The following is a 20,834-nucleotide window of genomic DNA, read 5'->3' as shown; positions in this document are numbered from 1 at the left end:
CAAACTCAGCACACACTAATCCCGGCGCAGTGAGCTGCCTGCAACAACAGCGGCGCGCGGGGAGCAGTGAGGGGTTAGGTGCCTTGCTCAAGGGCACATTCAGCCGTGCCTACTGGTCAGGGTTCGAACCTGCAACCCTCCGGTTACAAGTCCGAAGCACTAACCAGTAGGCCACGACTGCCCCTTGATACTGCGGCACAAAGAAAGGGACTAGGGACAGCACACTGCATCTATGTTCCCAGGATTCTAAGTTCCCTGGTTCCTGTGTTCCCTTGGTCCTGCGGGTGTTTTTGTCACATATGTACCCCATGGAGGACTACATGTAACACAATGCAATGCTATAAGATGTCTCAATGTGCAATACAATGCAACACATTTTGGAGCAGTTTCTTATTATGACCACCAACTAGTTACCACGTAGGTTTTGTTTTTGTTTGTTTTCAATGAATCCCGGGACACTGAAACACTAGGGCATGTCAAACTTGTTGGGCATGTAGTCCCACCAGGCTGATAATCAATAGAATAATTCTACCTGTAGGGGGCACTGAAACTGATGTAATTCTTTATCCCAAGAACAACTTCACAGCTACAGTTTTGAAATTTGGCATGTTTATACTTGGCCACATTTGCTCACATCTCCTTCTGTTTCCTTTGGCTCACCCAAAATGGTAAATCAGTATTCAGCAGCCGCCACACATGTGCACACACACACACACACACACACACACACACACACACACACACACACACATACACTCACTCACACACACACACACACACACACACACACACACACACAGAGCACATGTTTCAAAAATCATTGAGCAAAAGAGGGGACAGCATGTAAGACTTGCAGTTTAAAAGGAGTTGCAGGACTAGGGCATGGAGAGAAGTGTGATTGGAGAGAAGTTGAGAAGTGTGATTGGAGAGAAGTGTGATTGGAGAGAAGTTGAGAAGTGTGATTGGAGAGAAGTTGAGAAGTGTGATTGGAGAGAAGTTGAGAAGTGTGATTGGAGAGAAGTTGAGAAGTTTGATTTATTTTCTTTGGATAGTACACGCAGCACCATGTGGCATCATATTATAGCGCTATGTGGTACATTTAATGAGTAACCGTATCTTCTTTATCTACAATCATATTCAGTTTTATCATTACTAATATTTTTTGTATTTTTATTTATTTTTTGTAATTTATATTTAGTTTCATTACTGTTTTATTTAATTTTATTTCTGTGAGCACCTTGGGTCAATTGCATTGCGTTTAAGTGTGCTATATAAATAAATATGACTTGACTTGACCTAAAGTACAATTCTGACGCAAAATGAACCTAGGGGTTAATAACACATGTGAACCGGGGTCGTCCGTTCTCTGGGATATGTTTTCATGCTAATCAAACGTGACCAGTTTTGCCACAAACCGCTAATAAGCGTTTAACGCTAGTCTTCGGGGCACACGCAAAGTAAAACGAAATCGCTACTTCTATACTCGGTACACATATGTTATTAACCCCTAGGTTCATTTTGCGCCGGAATTGTCCTTTAATTGAAGAATTGTATTGCTTTTCTCTTATTCTGAAAGACCACTCCATCCACTGTGGCTTGTACTAGTTTAGCTGATCTTTACTTCCATAAATGAAGACACTCAGTGCCATCTCTCATTGTATATATAAGTATACTCTTTTGATCCCGTGAGGGAAATTTGGTCTCTGCATTTATCCCAATCCGCGAATTAGTGAAACACACTCAGCACACAGTGAACACACAGTGAGGTGAAGCACACAAGAAGGTTTATAGTAGCCTACTTATAATCATGCTGGCCAACCGGCAACCCTCCAGTTACAGGTCCGAAGCGCTAACCAGTAGGCCACGGCTGCCCCATGATAGTGGCAGAGCCCCAATACAAAGTGTATGCTGTCCCATCACTGGTCTTTAAACCAAAGGTCCTATTAAAACATTTATTTGTCCTTTGTTATTATTACTTTATTACTTATTAAGGGTAAGGAGATTGTTAAAAGTTCATTGATATCTGCATCACCTGCAGTAAAATCTAACTAGATGTACCGCAGAGCGGTACAAAATATGACCGCCGCCCAGTTCAGCACATTTTTTCCACAAAAATAAATCACGCTGAAAGGCCTGTATGATTCTAGCTGTCTCACTAAATTGCATTATCCACACTCAATTCTCACAAGTACCAAAACATGATTAGTTCATAGATTTCACATGTAAAATTAATTTTATACAACCCCACCTCCATCTTGCCTGTTCATAATTCTGAGAAATTCTTGAATTGTGTGCATGTGTGCATGTACATGTTTATGTTGTGTGTGTGTGTGTGTGTGTGTGTGTGTGTGTGTGTGTGTGTGTGTGTGTGTGCGTGCGTGCTTGTGTGTGTGCCTGCGTATGTGCCTGTGCAAGCGTACATATGTCTACTGTGTGAGTATGTGTCATACGTATGATTACTGTGAATGTATGTGTGTGTGTGTGTATCTGTTTGTGCACATGTGTGTACATGAAATGGGTTAACATGACCCCTGGAGGCAAACATACGGAAAAAAATAGTCATCCTAGTCCCTACAGTTCTCCAGATATTCACAGAGAACTGTGTCTGCCCTACCCTCCTTTCGGGGGGTCCAGTCCAGCGGGGGGGCTACAGATCAAAACGAAAAACGACGGTTCCATGCTATCCATGTGGGGTTACATGCCCACCAAGTTTTGTGTACCCCGGTCTTTCAGTGTCCCGGGAATCCTTGTTGGTGTACGTCACTAAATGTACACATACATTATTTTATTGTAAGGCCCCCCATGAACGAAAGTACACAAAACTTGGCATGCATTCGGAGGGTGTCATAATGATCCTACGCTTTTAATTTTGTGCAGTTTTGACCTTGTCAGCCAGAGATATTGTGATGAAAACACCTAATTTTTTGCTTTTTAATTTTTAACTAGGTGGCGCTATAGATGAAATAAGTGGTAATGGGATGGGTTGACATGCCCCCTTAAGACCAACATACATAAAAAAGGTGGACCTCCTAGGCCCTACGGTTCTCGAGATATTCACAGAAAACTGTCTCCGGCCACCTACAGGCCAGTTGGTGTATAGTAACATAAATTAATTTATTGTGTGGCCCCCCATGAACGGAATTCCACGAAACTTGGCGTGCATACAGAGGGTGTCATAATGATCCTATACTTCCAATTTCGTGCAGTTTTGACTATGTTAGGTCACAGATACCTGCGATTACAACACCTCATTTTTACTTTTTTGTGTTTAACTAGGTGGCGCTATACATGAAATGAGTGGTTATGGAATGGGTTGACATGGCCCCTTGAGATTAACATACAAAAAAAAAAGGTCCTCCTAAACCCTACGGTTCTCTAGATATTCACAGAAAACTGTGTCTGCCCTACCCTCCTTTCGGGGGGTCCAGTCCAGCGGGGGGGCTACAGATCAAAACGAAAAACGATGGTTCCATGCTATCCATGTGGGGTTACATGCCCACCAAGTTTCGTGTACCCCGGTCTTTCAGTGTCCCGGGAATCATTGACGGAAATTTGGGCATGCGAAAAAAAAAAAAAAAAAAAAATCTGACTAAACCTATATGACCGCCACTTCGCTGCGCGGCAGTCATAATGATATAGGTAAGTCTGCTCATCACCCTTGGCCCCAATAGCGGGTGGAGGGTATTGTAATTGGGTGTCATTCATCATCTTGGGAAAAGTTTCTTTGTTTCAAAGGGTGAGAGAAGCTGACTTAATAATGCCCAAGTGTTCAAATGACATTGTCTGAAATATAAGTAGGCCTAGCGCATCTATGAGTTAAAGTTACCGAAGGAAAAGGACTCTTTGTTTGGTCTCTTCTTATTAGCAATTAAATGGGCCAAATCAACATTTCATCACTAAACAAAATACTTTCCAAGGCTACTACTGGAAGGTTTATACAGTAGTAGCCTACTTATAATCATGCTGGCCAAATAAAAGTAATTTAGCTTGTCCTGTGTATCAGAGCTTTTTGGTGTTTAAAGAATGGCCTGACTCTTCTCCCCTAGGACAGAACCTCAACTGACATATTTATCGATTGAAGAATTCAGCATGTATTTAAACCATTAAGTGAAAGGATTTACATAGTATCTGCAATTCTGTCTGCAAATCTGCAGTCAATTGGGAGCTCTACTAAAAAGGTGAGTCCATTTCCACACTGGATAGCTCTATCAGTCAGTTATTATACATTTGCAGTGGTACTGTATACATTAACCTGAGGAGTGCTGTTTGATAAGGCTATTTCCCAGGAGTCCACCCAGCCTACATTAGCTTTAAATCCAATTGTAAATTTAAACCTGCCATGGTGCCAGGTTTCATTTTTTTTTACCAAAGTGATTGAAAGATATCTAATTATGTCAAGTGTTACTCAGCATAATGGCAGAAAGTAACAGTTTTCGCATGGATCCATGTGAAAGCCATAAACATGAAAAAGAGAGTTGGAGTTTTTCTTTTCAGACAGATGCTGTACAAAAACACCTGAATATGTTACCCAGTATTAATCATTGTCTCCAGATGAATTAATGATGCCATTGTAGGTGAGTTTAATTCAGAAAAATGGTTGGATGGCATTGTAGTGCCAGATGCTTTCTAGTGCATGTCCCATCTAAATGTTTTGGTAAGACTTTCTGTGAACCCAGTATTCATAAAGCATTATAAACACGTCCAAAAAGGGTTATAAACCATTCATAAAGTCTGAAAAAAAAGAATTATGTATTATTGGCATTCGTTTATAAGTTGTACCAATATTTCCCAAAATAAGTAGGTTAGCTGTTACCAATATTTCCATATAATCTGATTATAATTACTATTTCTTTCTCTGTCCATATCACTGACTTATTTTTCTCATACCTACGTTTTACATCTGTCCCATATAATTCAGTGGACATAGGCTAATTGAATTTACATCATCGTATTGTAACCAAGGGGAATCGTCATCATCTAGCCTTAGCAATCATCATCCTGTGTGTGTGTGTGTGTGTGTGTGTGTGTGAGAGAGAGAGAGAGAGAGAGAGAGACTTCAAACCACAATAATGGAGTCACTGAAGTCGATAGCTCGACAGAAGCCTTTATGCTTATGACACGCTCAAACACACATAGCCTACGACGGACAAGCATAAAACATCACAGGCTTCCCATTGACAAATTGGAAATATCTCAGGAAAGCTTTCCATGGATGCCTAAATTGCGGTTCAGATTGCTATTTGCGAATGGGGGACACAGCACCCAAATAGGGCAGCACAACGGCACGTCTCGGTATTCTTTTGGATGAAAGGTAAACACTACATTGACGAGCCTAATTAGAAAAAGGTGACGTGGAAAAGACATTTGTTCCTTTATTCGGTACCTGATGTTCGCTATCTTTGTAGACTAACATTTTGCAAAGCTATTCTTTTATATCATCTGTAGTGGCAAATTAGCGTGGGCTTTTACGCATCGACGTGAAATTAGGCTACTGTGCGACTACATTTTTCCCTTCGTAATTCAGTATAGCCTAGGTTTTAAATTATTGAAGCTATAGACCAATTCTTACACTATATGGATAATATATATAGTCTAGTGGTAGTAGTAGTATTAGCAATAATAGTGGCAGCAACCTCCAACAATTTGCTATTAAATGCATTGATTTCTAAATCAGCACTTGAAGACCAAAAGCCATTGAAAGTACACAAGGGAGAACCTGTCAAGATAAGATAGGAAAACACGGGCGAGTCTGTGTAGGACTAATAAGAAAACGAAAAAATGCTGCCTTCGCAAGAAGCATCTAAGATATACCATGAGAATTATATGAGGAATTCCAGAACAATCGGGGTTTTATGGGCGATATTTACAATATGCCTCGCTATCATCAACGTGGTGGTCTTCGCTCAACCCTACTGGATTGGCGACAGCTTGAGCACGCCACAAGCAGGCCACTTCGGCTTATTTCATTACTGTATTGGGGCTGGCCCCCCGAGCAAGGAGATGACCTGTCAGGGTAGTATCTCGGACTTCAGCGCCATCCCCTCCAGCGCCTTCAAAGCGGCGTCCTTCTTCGTGCTGCTGTCCATGGTTCTCATCCTCAGCTGCATCGCCTGCATGGCGCTCTTCTTCTTCTGCAATATCGCCACTGTCTACAAGACGTGTGCTTGGATGCAGCTTCTCTGTGGTGAGTAAATGAAAAACATCGTGGCATTTCTTGTCTCTGTTGTTCAAATTAATCGAAACAGACAATAAAGCAAGCATGCTGTGTTATATTGATCTTTTTTGGTGATGGTCTATCGGTCATGTTGATTGTTTCATGGTTTTGAGTTCGAATGCAGGTGTATTAATTTATGGTTGTTGAAGCAGCAGCCAGCACATGCCATGTGTTTCATGTCAGTGCTAAACAACGACTTGGTACCCAGGGAAATGTGGTCAGCATTTGGTGAAAATGGTTGTGCATAGCTGCTGTCAGTGTGGAGTCATCAGTGAGTCTAGGGCATGCAATAAAATCTTTGAATTATCTAGCGGTATTGTCAGCTTCAACAGAATATGATCAGATTGGATTAACATTCCATGCTTCACATTTAGAAGTATTTTTTTAGGAATGATGTAAGCTTGTGTACTGACAGGCATGCAAACAGAGATGTTGCAGTAAGTTAGTGTTGGTGCAGTTAGCACGCTCTGTGAGAATTTGGCTTTATCCCTACCTATGATGATGGTGAAGGTGATAATAATGATGATGTTGACAATAATGATCAACAAATCAAATCAGAAGACTTTATAATCACCATCTTACTCACATCATCTGTACAAAATTAACTGCTGTCTGGTTTTCAAATACAGTGTATGGCCACTGAATGTAATCCAAGTAGGTGTCATGCTAAGCTTTAATATACAGTATGATATTACATACAATATGTGTTAATTATCCTTGTGTTATAATGTACTTTATGACACTGACAAATAGTATACTACATTCTAGAGACCCTATGAGTCCGTTGTAGCGCTACGTATTGTAACATGTAAAATACATGTAAAGCAACCTTGGGTTTGAGAAAGGCGCTATATAAAATAAACATATTAATATTATTAATATATATTATATTATAGGTTTCAACTACATGTTTTCAATTCTTCAGACCAACGGTAACATGAAAAAGAAGCATCCAACAGAAATAAATTATTTAGCCACACAGACAAGCCCGTTAAACAATATGTTGAGTGTCATCATGGATTTGACACAATGGTGAAGAACATCCTGTTAACATATAAAAAGATCACACTGTTGAGGTTGCACACCTCTTGCTATTTGACCAGCAGGAATCACACGTTGAAAGCTAAGACCAAGGCCAAAGACCACCGAATCAAAATAAACAGAGATGAGCACATCCCAAAAAATATCCAAATGTGGCTTTCAGTCCAGTTCACTCTTGCCGTTAGTCTATTTCTGTTATTTATAATAGTATGAATAGAAAAGAAAACTTGTCAGTGGTGAATGAAATCTGAAGCAGTTTGTGGTATTTGTTATGGTCCACAAACTGCACAGTATAGGTTTTCCTTTATGCTTTCCTAAGGGTAGCTTTGTCAGAAGACAGATGTAGTGAGTGCAGTTAATAGCACTAAGTTTCAAGGCCACTACAGCTGTCTATGCCGAAGGGGGATAGCCACAATATGAGTTAATTCTTCTTTTTTAGTGCAGTGATATCAGTGATAGTGATAAAATAATGATATTGGCTGAACTAGATTTGAAACCCAAAGCTATTTTACTCATGCATGCATACACACGCTTAGAACTACAACTACATTCCATACATGCATTACCAGAGCTAGGGATAGTGCCATTATCATCCATTTTTTCAACTTCAACTCAAACTGCAATAGCATCTCTGATCAGTGTGCTGTGTGCACAACCCTTTCCTTAACCCAACAGGAGGGAGGGCCGCACCTTTAAAGGCAGTGCACCTTAAAGGTGCAGTCAGCGATTGTACAACACGATTTCAAGCATTTTTGTCACATTTGTCATCTCCTCATGGCTAGCTCAGTAGGCAGCCCAGGCTCCAAAAAACTGGAAACAAACAAAGAAGGGGCAGCCTGTCCCCCAAACAAAAACGAAACCCTGTGTGAAATTTTACTAGGAATGCTGAAGGGAAGGGTGAGTTACCTCTCTGGTGTGTTTCATATGGTCCTTGGTTAAAATATAATGTACATTGTTTTGGACAAAAGCGTCTGTTAATAAATTTAAATATAAACATAAACAAACAAACGTGACTTCTTGTGCCATCGCTGACTACACCTTTAGTGAAACTGACTTTGGTGCTCTGTCCAACTGGAGATGATGGTTTAATCAGCTGTCGTGACCAGTGCTAACGCAGAGCGGTTTGCCAGGCACCAGCGGGACTGGGGCGAAGGACAAAGAGGGCCAGATGCTCCTCTCCATATCCAAAGCGTTCTGTGCTGGCATAGTCCAATGGTCTTGCAGCCCCCCCAACACACACACACACACACACACACACACACACACACACACACACACACACACACACACACACACAAACGCACACACACACACACACACACACACACACACAAACGCACACGCACACACACAAACGCACACGCACACGCATACACATACGCATATGCATACGCACACACACACACACACACACACACACACACACACACACACACACACACACACAGCAAGAACTACATGCTTTGACAGTCAGGGAAAAGTACGCTTTTGCTCTACATTACAAATTCTCGGAAAGACCAGCACTCCCAGAGCTCACCCTAGCGTGCGTTCTCTCAGGGGAATCCCTGCTGCTTTTGGAGCCCTTAGATTGACCTGAGAGAGGTAAGGCCAGAAAACTGTCAGCTTCAGTGAGCTTTGGATCCCAACCTGGATTTCTGCTAGGGATCACTGTACTGCAACATATGTGTGAAATGAATCTAGAGTAAGGAAGGCAAACAGCTTGGCGGTTGGAAAGGTTTTTATAGCAAATACTGTCTAAACATGCTGAACTTTCACAGCACAAACACTGTTAGGAAAAACTAATTTAAGATTATCCTTGTCCAAGTTAGAACGGTGTCTTAGTACTTGGACATGTCCTCATCAGATAGTTTTGTTCAAGACATTTTGGTGAGCTCTAGAGTAGACACTAGTCCTGAAGCGGCTCTAAAATTGTATTTGATTCACTCTATTTGGATTACTGAACAGTATCCAGAGAATGGCTCTTGAGTGCCAGACATCATCACATCTGAGGCTTAATTCACCTCCATTTGACTGTCTATAGTGTGTGGCTGAGTGCCAAGTATTGATTTTTGTTGCTTGACTGCTATCAAGGCCAATAGCATCATGCTTCATATCAGTTGTCAAATTTGCATGAGGGCACTGGGAGTTAAGATGCACGCAGATCACTACAGGTGTGACCACACACGCAGATCACTACAGGTGTGACCACACACACAGATCACTACAGGTGTGACCACACACACATCTAGTTCAGAACGGAGATGAGAATAGGGATAATGTGTGAGAATGCTGAAGAAAACATTGTACAGTATACTCACAAATGATGTACTATAACATGTGGTGCTGAAAAGCAGTATACTCACAAATGGTGTACTATAACATGTGGTGCTGAAAAGCAGTATACTCACAAATGATGTACTATAACATGTGGTGCTGAAAAGCTGTGTACACAAATGGTGTACTATAACATGTGGTGCTGAAAAACTGTGTGCATTTTCTTTGTTTCTAGGCTAAGAGTAAGAGCTTTTATGCACTCTCCAGTATGCACTGTGCACTCTTCTTCGTCTGTGTGTGTGTGTGTGTGTGTGTGTGTGTGTGTGTGTGTGTGAGAGAGAGAGTATGCACTGTGCACTCTTCCATACCACAGCACTCACTTCACCCAAATGGAGGATTCAGCATAATATTTTACAGCAGAGTTTCAAGGAAGTGGGTCCATTAAACAGTTCATCATTTCATTGTATGCTCTGTGGATCACATCTAAATCATCTGTGCCTGATTCCATCTCATACATTCCCTCGAAAGAAAATTACAATCACCAAAAATGCTCTCGGATAAGTGTAAAAGGATATGTTTTAACATTACGGAGAGTGGGAAATGTAGTCCACTTTTCATGGCTCACTGGTCAACCCGCTCACTACACTTTCTCCCATAACATAGCCATTTTATCATCTTCTGCTTGTGTCTGACCTTGTTCTGATAAAATATTGAACAGTTTTTCAATGGACACACTTGCTTGAAAGGAAGTCAGGGCAGAACCCATACACGTTTGCTTGAAAGGAAGTCAGGGCAGAACCCATACACTTTTGCTTGAAAGGAAGTCAGGGCAGAACTCATACACTTTTGCTTGAAAGAAAGTCAGGGCAGAACTCATACACGTTTGCTTGTTTGCCTTGACTCTGAGTTTTTGTTTTGTTGATCTAAGGAAATTCCTTGTGATTACAGGATTCACTTCCTGAATGTGTCAATAAACCGAACATCCCTAATTTTATTTCACTCTGACTTCTTTATTTTTGTTTTTATTTTGTAATAAAAAAAATGTACATTTATTTTGAATATCAACTAGGTTTTGTAAGAATAGCAAGCTTGCTTTTTTATTTCCCGGATTTAGTTACACAAGAAGGAAAATGTTCATTGATGCCCTGTTATAAATAATAAAAAAGAGCACATTGTCCATGAAGTGGATCAATACCCCCTTTAGAGTCACAAAATGGAAAATACTTATAAATACACAAATAATCATCACCTCTGGTCAGGCCACATATGGACCCATGGAATGGAATGTCTTGTGGGTCATTTGTTGTCTGTACTGTAGATCAATTTGATTGTGTACTGTTCCCTCCCTGTCTATGATGCAGTGCTCAATGGCAAATGGGCTTATGCTGCGGTGGAGAGAATGTGCATGTTTATAGCATGCTTGTTTTATTTGACCATTCATTTCTAGGGTGGCAATTTTTGTATAATCACTGTCGGGGGATGGGAGCAGGGTTATTGCCTGGCCTGAATAAATCTATTATTTTTTAATTAAATTAGTAAGATATATTGGTTGGATTGTCCACTAGTCATTACTTCATGTTAATTCCAGTTGCATACTATCAATACATGTCATAAAAAGGTCACAAATGCCTTTTTTGTCTGCATAGTGGTTGATATAAGCTTATCTTCATTGCTATCACAATGAATGAGTATGTTTGTTCATGCACATGTGTGTGCTTATGTGTGTGTGGGCGTTCATGCATGTGTATGTGTGCGCGTGTGCACGTGTACGTGTGTCAGTAATCTTCTGAAACGGGGTGCTGCAGTATGCTCCATCTATAAATAGAAAGGAAGGGGGAGAGCTAATCTCCAAGGGAATCCCGAGTGGTTCCCTTTCTCTTTCCCAAGATTTCAGCCTGTGTCTTCTCCTAGAGACTGACATGTTTTAATTATCAAATGTAATAAATAATTCCAAGTCACTGGGGCCCAGCTAAAAATAACACAGCAGCTGAATAATGCATCCGAGTGACCCACCTTTGCATTGTCTCCCCTGTGATTTTGGAAGTGAGAACATGGAAAGAATTAGATTTTGATATCCATATGTTCAGTGCAGATTGAATTGTTTGACGTATAAGATGCTGCTGAAATGCAGTGCTGTATTTGAGCTGTGAACTGTCACAGATCAGACTGTGACTATACATAGCAATAAAGGTTGATCTGGACTGAGAAATTGCTATTAGAAACATATGTTCTGGGGATGAAATAATATGTGTTTCCGCTTTTATTCCATCCCCCGAAACATGACAAATATAGTGTCAGTGGAGCAGAAAGCAGGTGTACAGAACCATATCCGTTTCCACTGATGTGTCAATGGGGTGAAAGGAAGAATATGTTGACACTCCTGTCCTCAGTGAGGCCCCTGGCACTATGACAGGAGAGCACCAGGACCAGGCAAGTAGAGTATTAGATCATTCCTTACAAATCCACTTAATAAGGGGATTCCCATAGACAATGTGGACTATGTAATTCTGTATTATCGTTAATTAGGCTGTTTCAGGTATTGGAAGGGGTATTAACGCAAATACGTTGGGAAATCACTAAAATGAACAGAGAGCTATCTCGCCACTCCCTCCCATGCAATTGAAACTCTCCTGAAAGCCCATCTTGTCGGTGAAGTCAAATTTGTAGTTTCTTATGTCTCATTCCATCGAACTACAGATCCGCTTCCCAATCTGGCAGACTAACACAGGAAACATTATTTTAAGGTACAAAAAACTCTTTGGTGTTGCTTTAAGAACACTTTTACTAATTTTACTTATTTTACTTATCAAGACAAATTTACTCAACACACTGGCAGACAAATTTGCTTAACGTGCTGGCAGACAAATTTGCTTGTTTTCAGGATAAGACTTCCAGTGTTTCCCATACATTGACTTATTTGTGGCAGCCCACCACAATATCAACATTGACCACCACACAATGATTTTCCTGGTTGTACTAAATTGTGCATGAATCTGGTTGGAATCATAACCGTGCTGCACTAATTTGTTAAAAACTGTTGCATTCAAGTTAACCTTGAACCTACCACCTACCACCACAAATAGAATTCAAATCTGTGGGAAACACTGACTTCTTTAAAAAAAATCAAACTCTTCTTAAATTAAGTCAAATGATTTTACAAGAAAGCGCTAGGTAAGTCTCTTTATACTGAAAATAATACCAACTAAATTTTTGATCTTGATATAAGATTAAAAAAGACTTGGTTGGTTAGATTTTTATTAGATAAGCAGTTTTTGCAGTGTAGAAGAAACAGCACATCATGAAAGAACAACACAAAATAAAAAAAAAAAAACGTGTTTAATTTAAATTTTTGTTCCATATACAATTTTATTAGCTACATGATCACACAAAGCCAATACACATTGGCTGTAGAGGGGAAGGGAAGGACAGGGCAATATACAGAGAAGTCATCAATGGCTCACTAACAGTATCTATAAAGAACTTCTGCTGAGAGAAAATGGCATAACTGAGATGCCAATGACCTTTTCATCCATATTTCCACTTCCTAAAAAGGCTTTCTACCAGAGAAAAGCCACACGTCTCTTCTCAATCATCAACTGCCCCATCAACTACTTCACTGTCTGCAGATGAATTCACTGAAAAGTTGCTATGTGCCTAGTTCTCTAAGCCTTTAAAAAGGCATTACCTTGTGTACATACGGTAACATCATTGGATTCGTTCTCTCCTCTTAATGAGGAAGATGTTTCTATATGTCTTCAGCGAAGTCATCCAACAACATGCCCTCATGATCTCATTTCATCCACTCTACTGCAGTCCACACTGTTTTGCCAGTGGACACACACGCTATTAACTCATTAACTCATTCATTAAGTTCCCTTTTTTCAAACAAGCAAGGGTTACACCTTTACTCAAGAAAAGTACACTCAATTTAGAACTTTACCTGTCTCCCTTCTTCCCTTCTTGAAAAAAGACATTCAATCAAGTTTCTGATTTCCCATCTCAGAACAACCTACTAGGCCCTGAACAGTCTGGTTTCAAGAAACTGGTCATTGTACCGAAATCATTGTTTTACGTGTATCTGTGACTGAAGCATTGAAAGTAGTTAAAGCCTCTGGTAAATCATCCGTTTTATCTGCACAGTGAACGCTTTACTTTATTTTCTGAGCTAAGCATATCTTGGAAAGCTCTTACCTTCCTCAAAGCATCCTACCACAAAGGGCATTCATTCAATGTGTCTAGGCAAAGGCATGTATCAAAGTCTCACCAGCTCACCATGTACCAGGTGTACCTCAGGGATCAGTACTTGGACCACTTCTGTTTTCCATTTACACCACTTCCTTAGGTGAAATCCAACAAATTTGCCTATCACTGTTATGGGTATGATACTCAACTTTACCTGTCTTTCCCACCTCATGACTACTATTTCTGCCCGGTTTTCTGCATGGATATTTCAATCTGGGTGAAGGATCGATTCCTTAACCCTTTGGTGCCTGTACCGAACATTCTATTTCCTGTGCTTATACACAAAATATACATTTCTTGAATATATTATATTATTTTACTTAGAACTAGTTCTATAAAACGGTGTAATTTTGATACAGTAGAGTGCAGTCTCTAAAAATCATCTCCTAATTTATATCCAAAAATCATCAGAATCTCATTTAATTCACATAAAAAACCATTTCTGGCATATTTGTCTACAGAAGAGAGAAAAATGTAGAGTGTATGAAATACAGTGAATGTTGTGGGTGATTTAACAAAACTTTATTTGAACAAATATCCTTTTCAGAAGTTATGATACATTTAGTGATTAGAGTAAAAATGTGATTTAGAATGTTGTCAAAGCTCCTATTGAAGCAAGTTATTTTTTTTTGTGGAAATACAAACAATGTGCACTAGAGTACAAGTATCATAAAAAGTATAACTATATATATTCATAGAACTTGATTCTCTGCATAGATGCACTGATAGATTTGCTATATTGTATGGATATGGATAGACATACAGTATATGCATGCCATTTTCTATAGTTTGCACTGCCAAGATGTTAAAAATGAAATGGATTGTTGAAGAAGTCAAAATTTGACAGATGTTAAAAAAGAAAATAGCAGAAAGTGGGCCAGCACTTGTGCTAGCCTCTTCAGCTCTGTTGTTTTTCTCTCGTTTCCACATAGACCTTCTCTTTCTCTTTCTCTAACCTTGTTCCTCTCCCAGTTGCCTTTGAAGTTCCCTTGCAAGTTCACAGATATCTGATGGGAGGGGTATAGAGGGAAAGAAAAATGAAGGAGGAAAAAAGACAACAACTTCAAAGCGCTTGCCTCTCGCTTTGCTGAAGAGGATATTTTTGGAGCATCGATTTTCAACCTGCGGGCCAGCTATAGTGAGGGTGCATATGTGCAGATTTACAGCTGGGTAGCAGCTCTGTATGGGGAGCATCGCTTCACTCCACACTGCACTGTGCCCTGCATTCACCAAGGGAAACCCAGTAGGCCCGAATGAAAGGGGTCTCCCATATATGGCAAAAGAAGTGCTAATTCAAATCTAACAATTAAACAAATGCTGTTGTCAGGATAGGACTGGTGTTCCCCCTGTGAGGGAGTACAGCCTTCCCTTATGCTGCTTATGAGTAGCAAACACGTTAGCATCAAGGGAGTCGGTCATATGTATAATTAATTAGACTTGTTGGAGGATAAGTAAAATATGTAAAGAAGCCTCTATGGTCATGTCTCAAATCACAGATTCACACCTAGCAGTGTCCTACTGGCTAGCGTGTAAACGGTCTGGTGCTCAACTTCCATGTGTTTGTTGTTATTTATATTATACATTGTGTTACATGTGAGAACTTGCTCCTTTCTATCAGTTGAAATGCTGGTTTAAGTGATAAGCTGTGTTTTGTTCCTGAGAACCTTGTTGCTAGTGATTTGGTTGAGGTATGACATTTTCCCAAGTAGCCATGGGCTCATCAGTCATGGAAAAATACATTTTAGTAAATATCCTGTCTTCTTTATCTACAAATCCAGAGTTGAATAATATGGACAATGAATGGACAATGGATAATGAACCATCCATGACAACGAAAGAGGACTTGTACAGTTTGGGTGCCCTTTGCATGTCCTGTTTCACAAACTGGGGGCTATGATGCCCAATTTTCACTAAAAGTGATGCCAAGGCCATGCAGCCAAATGACCACCCCCTCTGGCTGTCTGAAGGAGAGAAGGCATGTCCTTGACTCCCAAGGTGGCAGGAGTGGATCCAAAATGTTGAATGTACTTTGGATGATATACTGTAGGTAGCTTCCAGCTAATTTTAAACATAACTAAGTAAGTAAGGAGAGAACAAAAACAGGCACAACCTTGATCTTCCATTGCTACAAACATGCTGACAGATGAGTGCACGATATAGAGAACTTGTCTCTCTCAGCAATAACCCCACTGTCATCAGGGGTCCTCTTGCACCACTTAATTAGCCCAGGATCAGCAGAGACGACTTAGTAAACTCAGCAGTGTGTGTGTGTGTGTGTGCGTGTGTGCGTGTGTGCGTGTGTGCGTGTGTGTGTGCGTGCGTGTGTGTGTTGCAAGGGGTGTGGTGTCAGCAGGTGAGGCAGAGCATTCACATTTTTCTTCATACAAAAGCATTGACACCTATAAACACATGGGGATGAATCTATGAATACATTATGTAAACGTTCTTATGAATGTTTGAAGAGAATCCTTCTTAGGGTAGATCCTGCAATATAGTGAGCCATGTGATAGGGGCCTATCATATCAGGAATTCAACTGATTCTTCATTTAAAATAAATTGATGTTTTCAACCACCATACTGTCACTGTGCTGCCACAATCAGCCATCCTTTGACCATGCAGATGTTGTCTTTATATGTCTGTTAAGGGGTATTCATTTAATATGTGTATTTGTGGATATTAATATAGCCAACATAGCATGATAACCACAAAGCACAACACATTTCCTCTTTGTACTTGGAAAATAGGGGTATACTTAACAAATCTAGACAGAGAAACAGTATTTTGCATAAAAAAGTCAACATCTCATGGATCTCACAGCAGAGCAAAAGCAGCAGGGACTCTGAGCTTCCCTGGCACTAGGCCCCCAAATAATAATGGGATATTCTGAGCTATAAACAACGGAGACGTCTGAGGGAGATTTCATTGTAATAATCCGGCTAACACTTGTAAATAAGATAACAAGACAAGCTCACAAGGGTCACTGTGACATTGTCAAATAGTAATTATGTGTGATGGTATGGTTCTGTCATCTTGTAAAATTCTTTAGTGGACAATCAATCAAGTTTATGATGATTAGTATTAGCCATTATACACAGTCTGAGGACCTCTGTATTTCATTGTGGGTTTATGATTCATAAAGATGAGGAATGATTATGGTCACTTTTGCTTCCAGCTCCAGGCCACTGATTGTCTGTCATCTCCTCTTCTTCTCTCCTAGCCGTGTGCTTGGTGTTTGGCTGCATCATATTCCCTGATGGCTGGGACGCTGAGGTGGTGAGAGACTTGTGCGGGGAGGAGACAGGGAAGTACACCCTGGGAAGGTGTTCCGTGCGCTGGGCCTACATCCTGGCTATCATTGGCATTCTGGATGCTCTCATCCTCTCTTTCCTGGCCTTTGTGTTGGGAAACCGACAGAGTGACTTCTTCTTCGAGGAAGTCAGAACTGAAAACAAAGGTGTGGCGTTGAAAATGACATCTGTGTGCAGGGTGAATTCTTACAGCTACAATTGCACCAGCTAAATGGCAAGAGTCAGGTTTTATGAAAAGCTTATGTATTTAGCATACTTCATGTCCTGTATCTCATTTGCTAAATATAGTCAAATGCTAGACAGGTTGCAAGATGTGGCTATAAATAGTGTTTACAGACACTTCATAATGCAATTCAAAGGGATATACGTAGATGACCTTATTCTAGTATAAGAGTAGACTTACACATGTTACACAGCATATTATGTTAGTCATTTAGAGTATAGAAGATGGTGATACACCATAAGAGAAATATAAAACACGATTTCTAACAACAATAAGTACAGTATATACTGCAGAATACGGCATGTTTGTATAGGCTTCATGTTGTTTTACTCTGAGCTCACACTGACAGAATCTTTTCTTCCTCTGGTCTTTTCTCCAAATGTTGGGGAAAATGTGAATGTAACGTGTTTTGAGCATCACTAAACCCAGAGTACAGGTTGTGGTGGCTGTAGAATGGAGCAAAAATATATTAATAAATTAACATCACGACTCGACTATAATGAGACGGTTTCCATGGTTACCCACCATGGGGATAAGTTTTTTTTTCCCTCACTCTAGTCAGCCCCCTTATTTGAGTTTCTTGCTGAATCTATGACCAGCATTTTGTTACAGACAATTCAGAGCCTTGCCCTAGTTGAATAAGCAATGTGACTTTTAAAACATGATCATTTGCATTTATATTTTGAATAATTATCATTTTAATACACTAATGTGCAAACACCCCTCAGCAAGCAAAGCAGATGTGTGTATTCACTGCTGACACATACACAATTGTTACATAAATGTTGCATTCTCTTTTTACAGACATGGCTGTGTCTAGGGTAAGTTTGTTGTCACCGCATGCACAGCTCATTAATGTTGATATTTGTGCTGTTTGACACACCCTAGTTTAACACTAAAGTGTGTCCACTTTACAAGGCACAGACAAGTTAGGTCAGAAAGAATCAAATTCAAACTAGTTTCTTCTGTTCTTCTGTTTTACCAGAATCCACCATCTTTAAGCTATCAGAGTCTGAACAACTATTTTGTCTGTACCTAGTTAAGTGGATAAAGAATGGAGCTCTTGCATTCGTACTTCTTATTGTAATATACAATTTGATGTACCAATTAAATTTGCATGAGTCATCAGATAAAATGTTATCAAATAATTGAGGCAAAATTAATACTTCATGTTTAACTGAAACTGTGCAGGTAATATTTCTCTATGTTCCTTAAGGTGACACTTTTTCATGTTTATTTCTTTGTGCTATATAGAACATGGCTATCCTTCATCCTTATATCCTTATATCCTTATATGATACTGTCTTCCTTAATACAGTACATAGCACTTTCCTCAAATTAGCCTATGGGTACAAACTCATCTCGTAGAATTGAATCTGAAAATTGCCTGTATCTGCACCATAGTGCCCATGTAGACAAATAGATATTTATGTCATGCTGTTGAATTTGGTTGCTAGTCTTGTCAGTCTGATGTCCTCTTTGTGTCTGCAGATTGAGGTACAGGACAGAAGAAATCCTCGGTTTACTGGGCCGAGATACTGAAGGGTTCCCCCGAGGCAACACTTCCATGTCCTCCTACGGTTCCACCTAAAATCCAGCCTGTGGTTTAATGAGGAGGCTATATGTACCACAATCTGTTTGTACATTGAATTTGCTATATTTTTTAAAGGATGTCAGTCTTGCGCATTGTAAATGTCATCAATTTTGAAACTGATTGGATAACTGTATGTACTGTATATATTTATGGAGTATGACAACTCACTGAAGCTTTGTAAACTCAAGACCTCTGGGAAAGTCTCCTCATCCCTAGTTAATGTTTCCATGCTTCCAAACTGTGACAAGCACTGATGCATTCTAACTTCTCTCAAGTTCTCAACACATGTTTATGTTGTGCATATAGGACAGAAACATTTTCTACATGTAGACTACTTTTTGTATCTCTTTTGAAATGTCAGATTCCACCATTGGATGAGATTTTGAGGAACTTTTGACAAGAACTGTCCTTTTCATTGAGTGTTGTTAAACTGCTCATTGGCTTTCAGCTGTGTGTTGGGGTAGTTGACATTGCATGTGCTGTATTATTCATAATATAACCTAACTTCAGGCCATTTGGTGTCAGGCTAAGTTTAGTTTCAATGTCACTTTTTGCCAGATGTTCTCCAAATGAAAGTCACAAGTATATTTCAAAGCAGTAGTCAAATGACTAGTAATTATTTGGTCTTACCAGAGAGTTCAACTCACTTTACTGTACCTTGAAGGAGCTATTGTCTTGAGCTAAGGAAAGTGTCTGAGTTACATCAGGTGAAGCAGTGACTGCATTTAATTCAGTGAAGTCAGTCACACAGGGCCAAATGTGATTTTGGCACTTTGTAATGAGGGTACACAGTCTGTGGAAACTGTGCTATGAGGATCAATTGGGAAAATGCTGACTTTCCGCCTGAAACCTGATCATGCCTATCACCTTTGCTGTTTTCTTTTTTCATCTGCACCTTTTCTTCTAACTCCGCTTTTACAAGGTGTCAGATTTGATTTGGATGCTCAACACTCTTATTGATTTCTACATGTAAACCTAATTGCTACATTGTTGTCTGAAGCTGTATATTCTAATATGTGTCTAGTATATCTCTGTTGATATTCAGACATACTGTATATTGTAATATACATCCGAATATCACATATTCGGTGTGGCTCCACATTACAAATAGTAAGTATATCTGTCCAGAATATCTGGTGGAAGTCACAGTTTTGTCATCATCATTACACAGAGCTCATCAAGTAGAACAGTTCAGTGTTCTGTTACACCCAAGAGCAGTCGGACTCTCTCCGATTAGATAGCATCTGTAACGTGACTAATGAGAAGTCGCAGTAGAGGTCATCCAACGTGAGTAGAGGTCATCCAAAACCTAGCATCTAACTAACAGTAGTTAGAGCAAGCATACAGAGATTCAAACACAAACCTAATTGTGTAATGTTATGGCTCTGTCTAATTTAGATTCAAACACAAACCTAATTGTGTATGGCTCTGTCCAATTTTATATTAGCCAGATGAGGTGATCTGCTGTGTTGCTGATATGGTGATGTGGTCTGAAACGAGGCACGCCCTGTATGCTGCATTTTAACTCAGGCTTTGGGGACTGACCTTTGTAGCATTCATCTGAGAGTCCAGGGCAACTGGGCCCTCGCTGAATGACCTTTGAGGTAGCTGTGACCTTCTGTCCCAGAGACCCACTCACACTGTGCTTGGTTGATGCACTGTGGGCCTCGTCCTCCATCTCAGGCTGGTGATGTCTCATCTGGATTGCGGAAACAATATCACAAAAGTGTGAGGTTTATTTAGGTCTTCTGTCTTGTTAGGAGTTATTATGTACGGTTAGCATCAGAGTGTGTTCAAAATCAGCCCTCTGATTCCCCATTGGCTTTGGAAGGAATCTTTTAAACATTCTATTTAAGTATTTCCCTTATTATTTGATTTTATATTCATAATATGTAGTGTACTGTATGTTTAAAGAAAATGGTCACCATACACCATTC

General features: G+C 40.0%; 1 protein-coding gene across 3 annotated transcripts; it reads left to right on the top strand.

Moving 5' to 3' along the window:
• Positions 1 to 5,775: 5,775 nt before the first annotated feature.
• Positions 5,776 to 18,955, top strand: LOC143114757 (LHFPL tetraspan subfamily member 4 protein-like). 3 transcript variants are annotated; one of them, XM_076276502.1, is made up of 4 exons: positions 5,776 to 6,184; positions 16,990 to 17,226; positions 18,108 to 18,135; positions 18,770 to 18,955. In XM_076276502.1, the coding sequence occupies exons 1-4, from the start codon at positions 5,779 to 5,781 to the stop codon at positions 18,843 to 18,845; spliced, it is 747 nt and encodes a 248-aa protein (XP_076132617.1). In that variant the 5' UTR covers positions 5,776 to 5,778; the 3' UTR covers positions 18,846 to 18,955. The 3 variants fall into 3 exon arrangements, with proteins under 3 accessions (XP_076132617.1, XP_076132616.1, XP_076132615.1); XM_076276501.1 differs by having other exon boundaries at positions 5,779 to 6,184; positions 18,108 to 18,124; positions 18,795 to 18,955; XM_076276500.1 differs by lacking the exon at positions 18,770 to 18,955 and having other exon boundaries at positions 5,779 to 6,184; positions 18,108 to 18,257.
• Positions 18,956 to 20,834: the final 1,879 nt, after the last annotated feature.

The sequence above is a fragment of the Alosa pseudoharengus genome, unplaced genomic scaffold, assembly GCF_046254945.1.
Source record: "Alosa pseudoharengus isolate Yale_2024_CS ecotype anadromous, Long Island Sound unplaced genomic scaffold, YU_APseudo_1.1 YU_APseudo_1.1_scf_9, whole genome shotgun sequence".
NCBI classification, from domain to species: domain Eukaryota; kingdom Metazoa; phylum Chordata; class Actinopteri; order Clupeiformes; family Clupeidae; genus Alosa; species Alosa pseudoharengus.
Note: the sequence above shows the minus strand (reverse complement) of the source record. Positions and strands in the feature narration are given on the sequence as shown.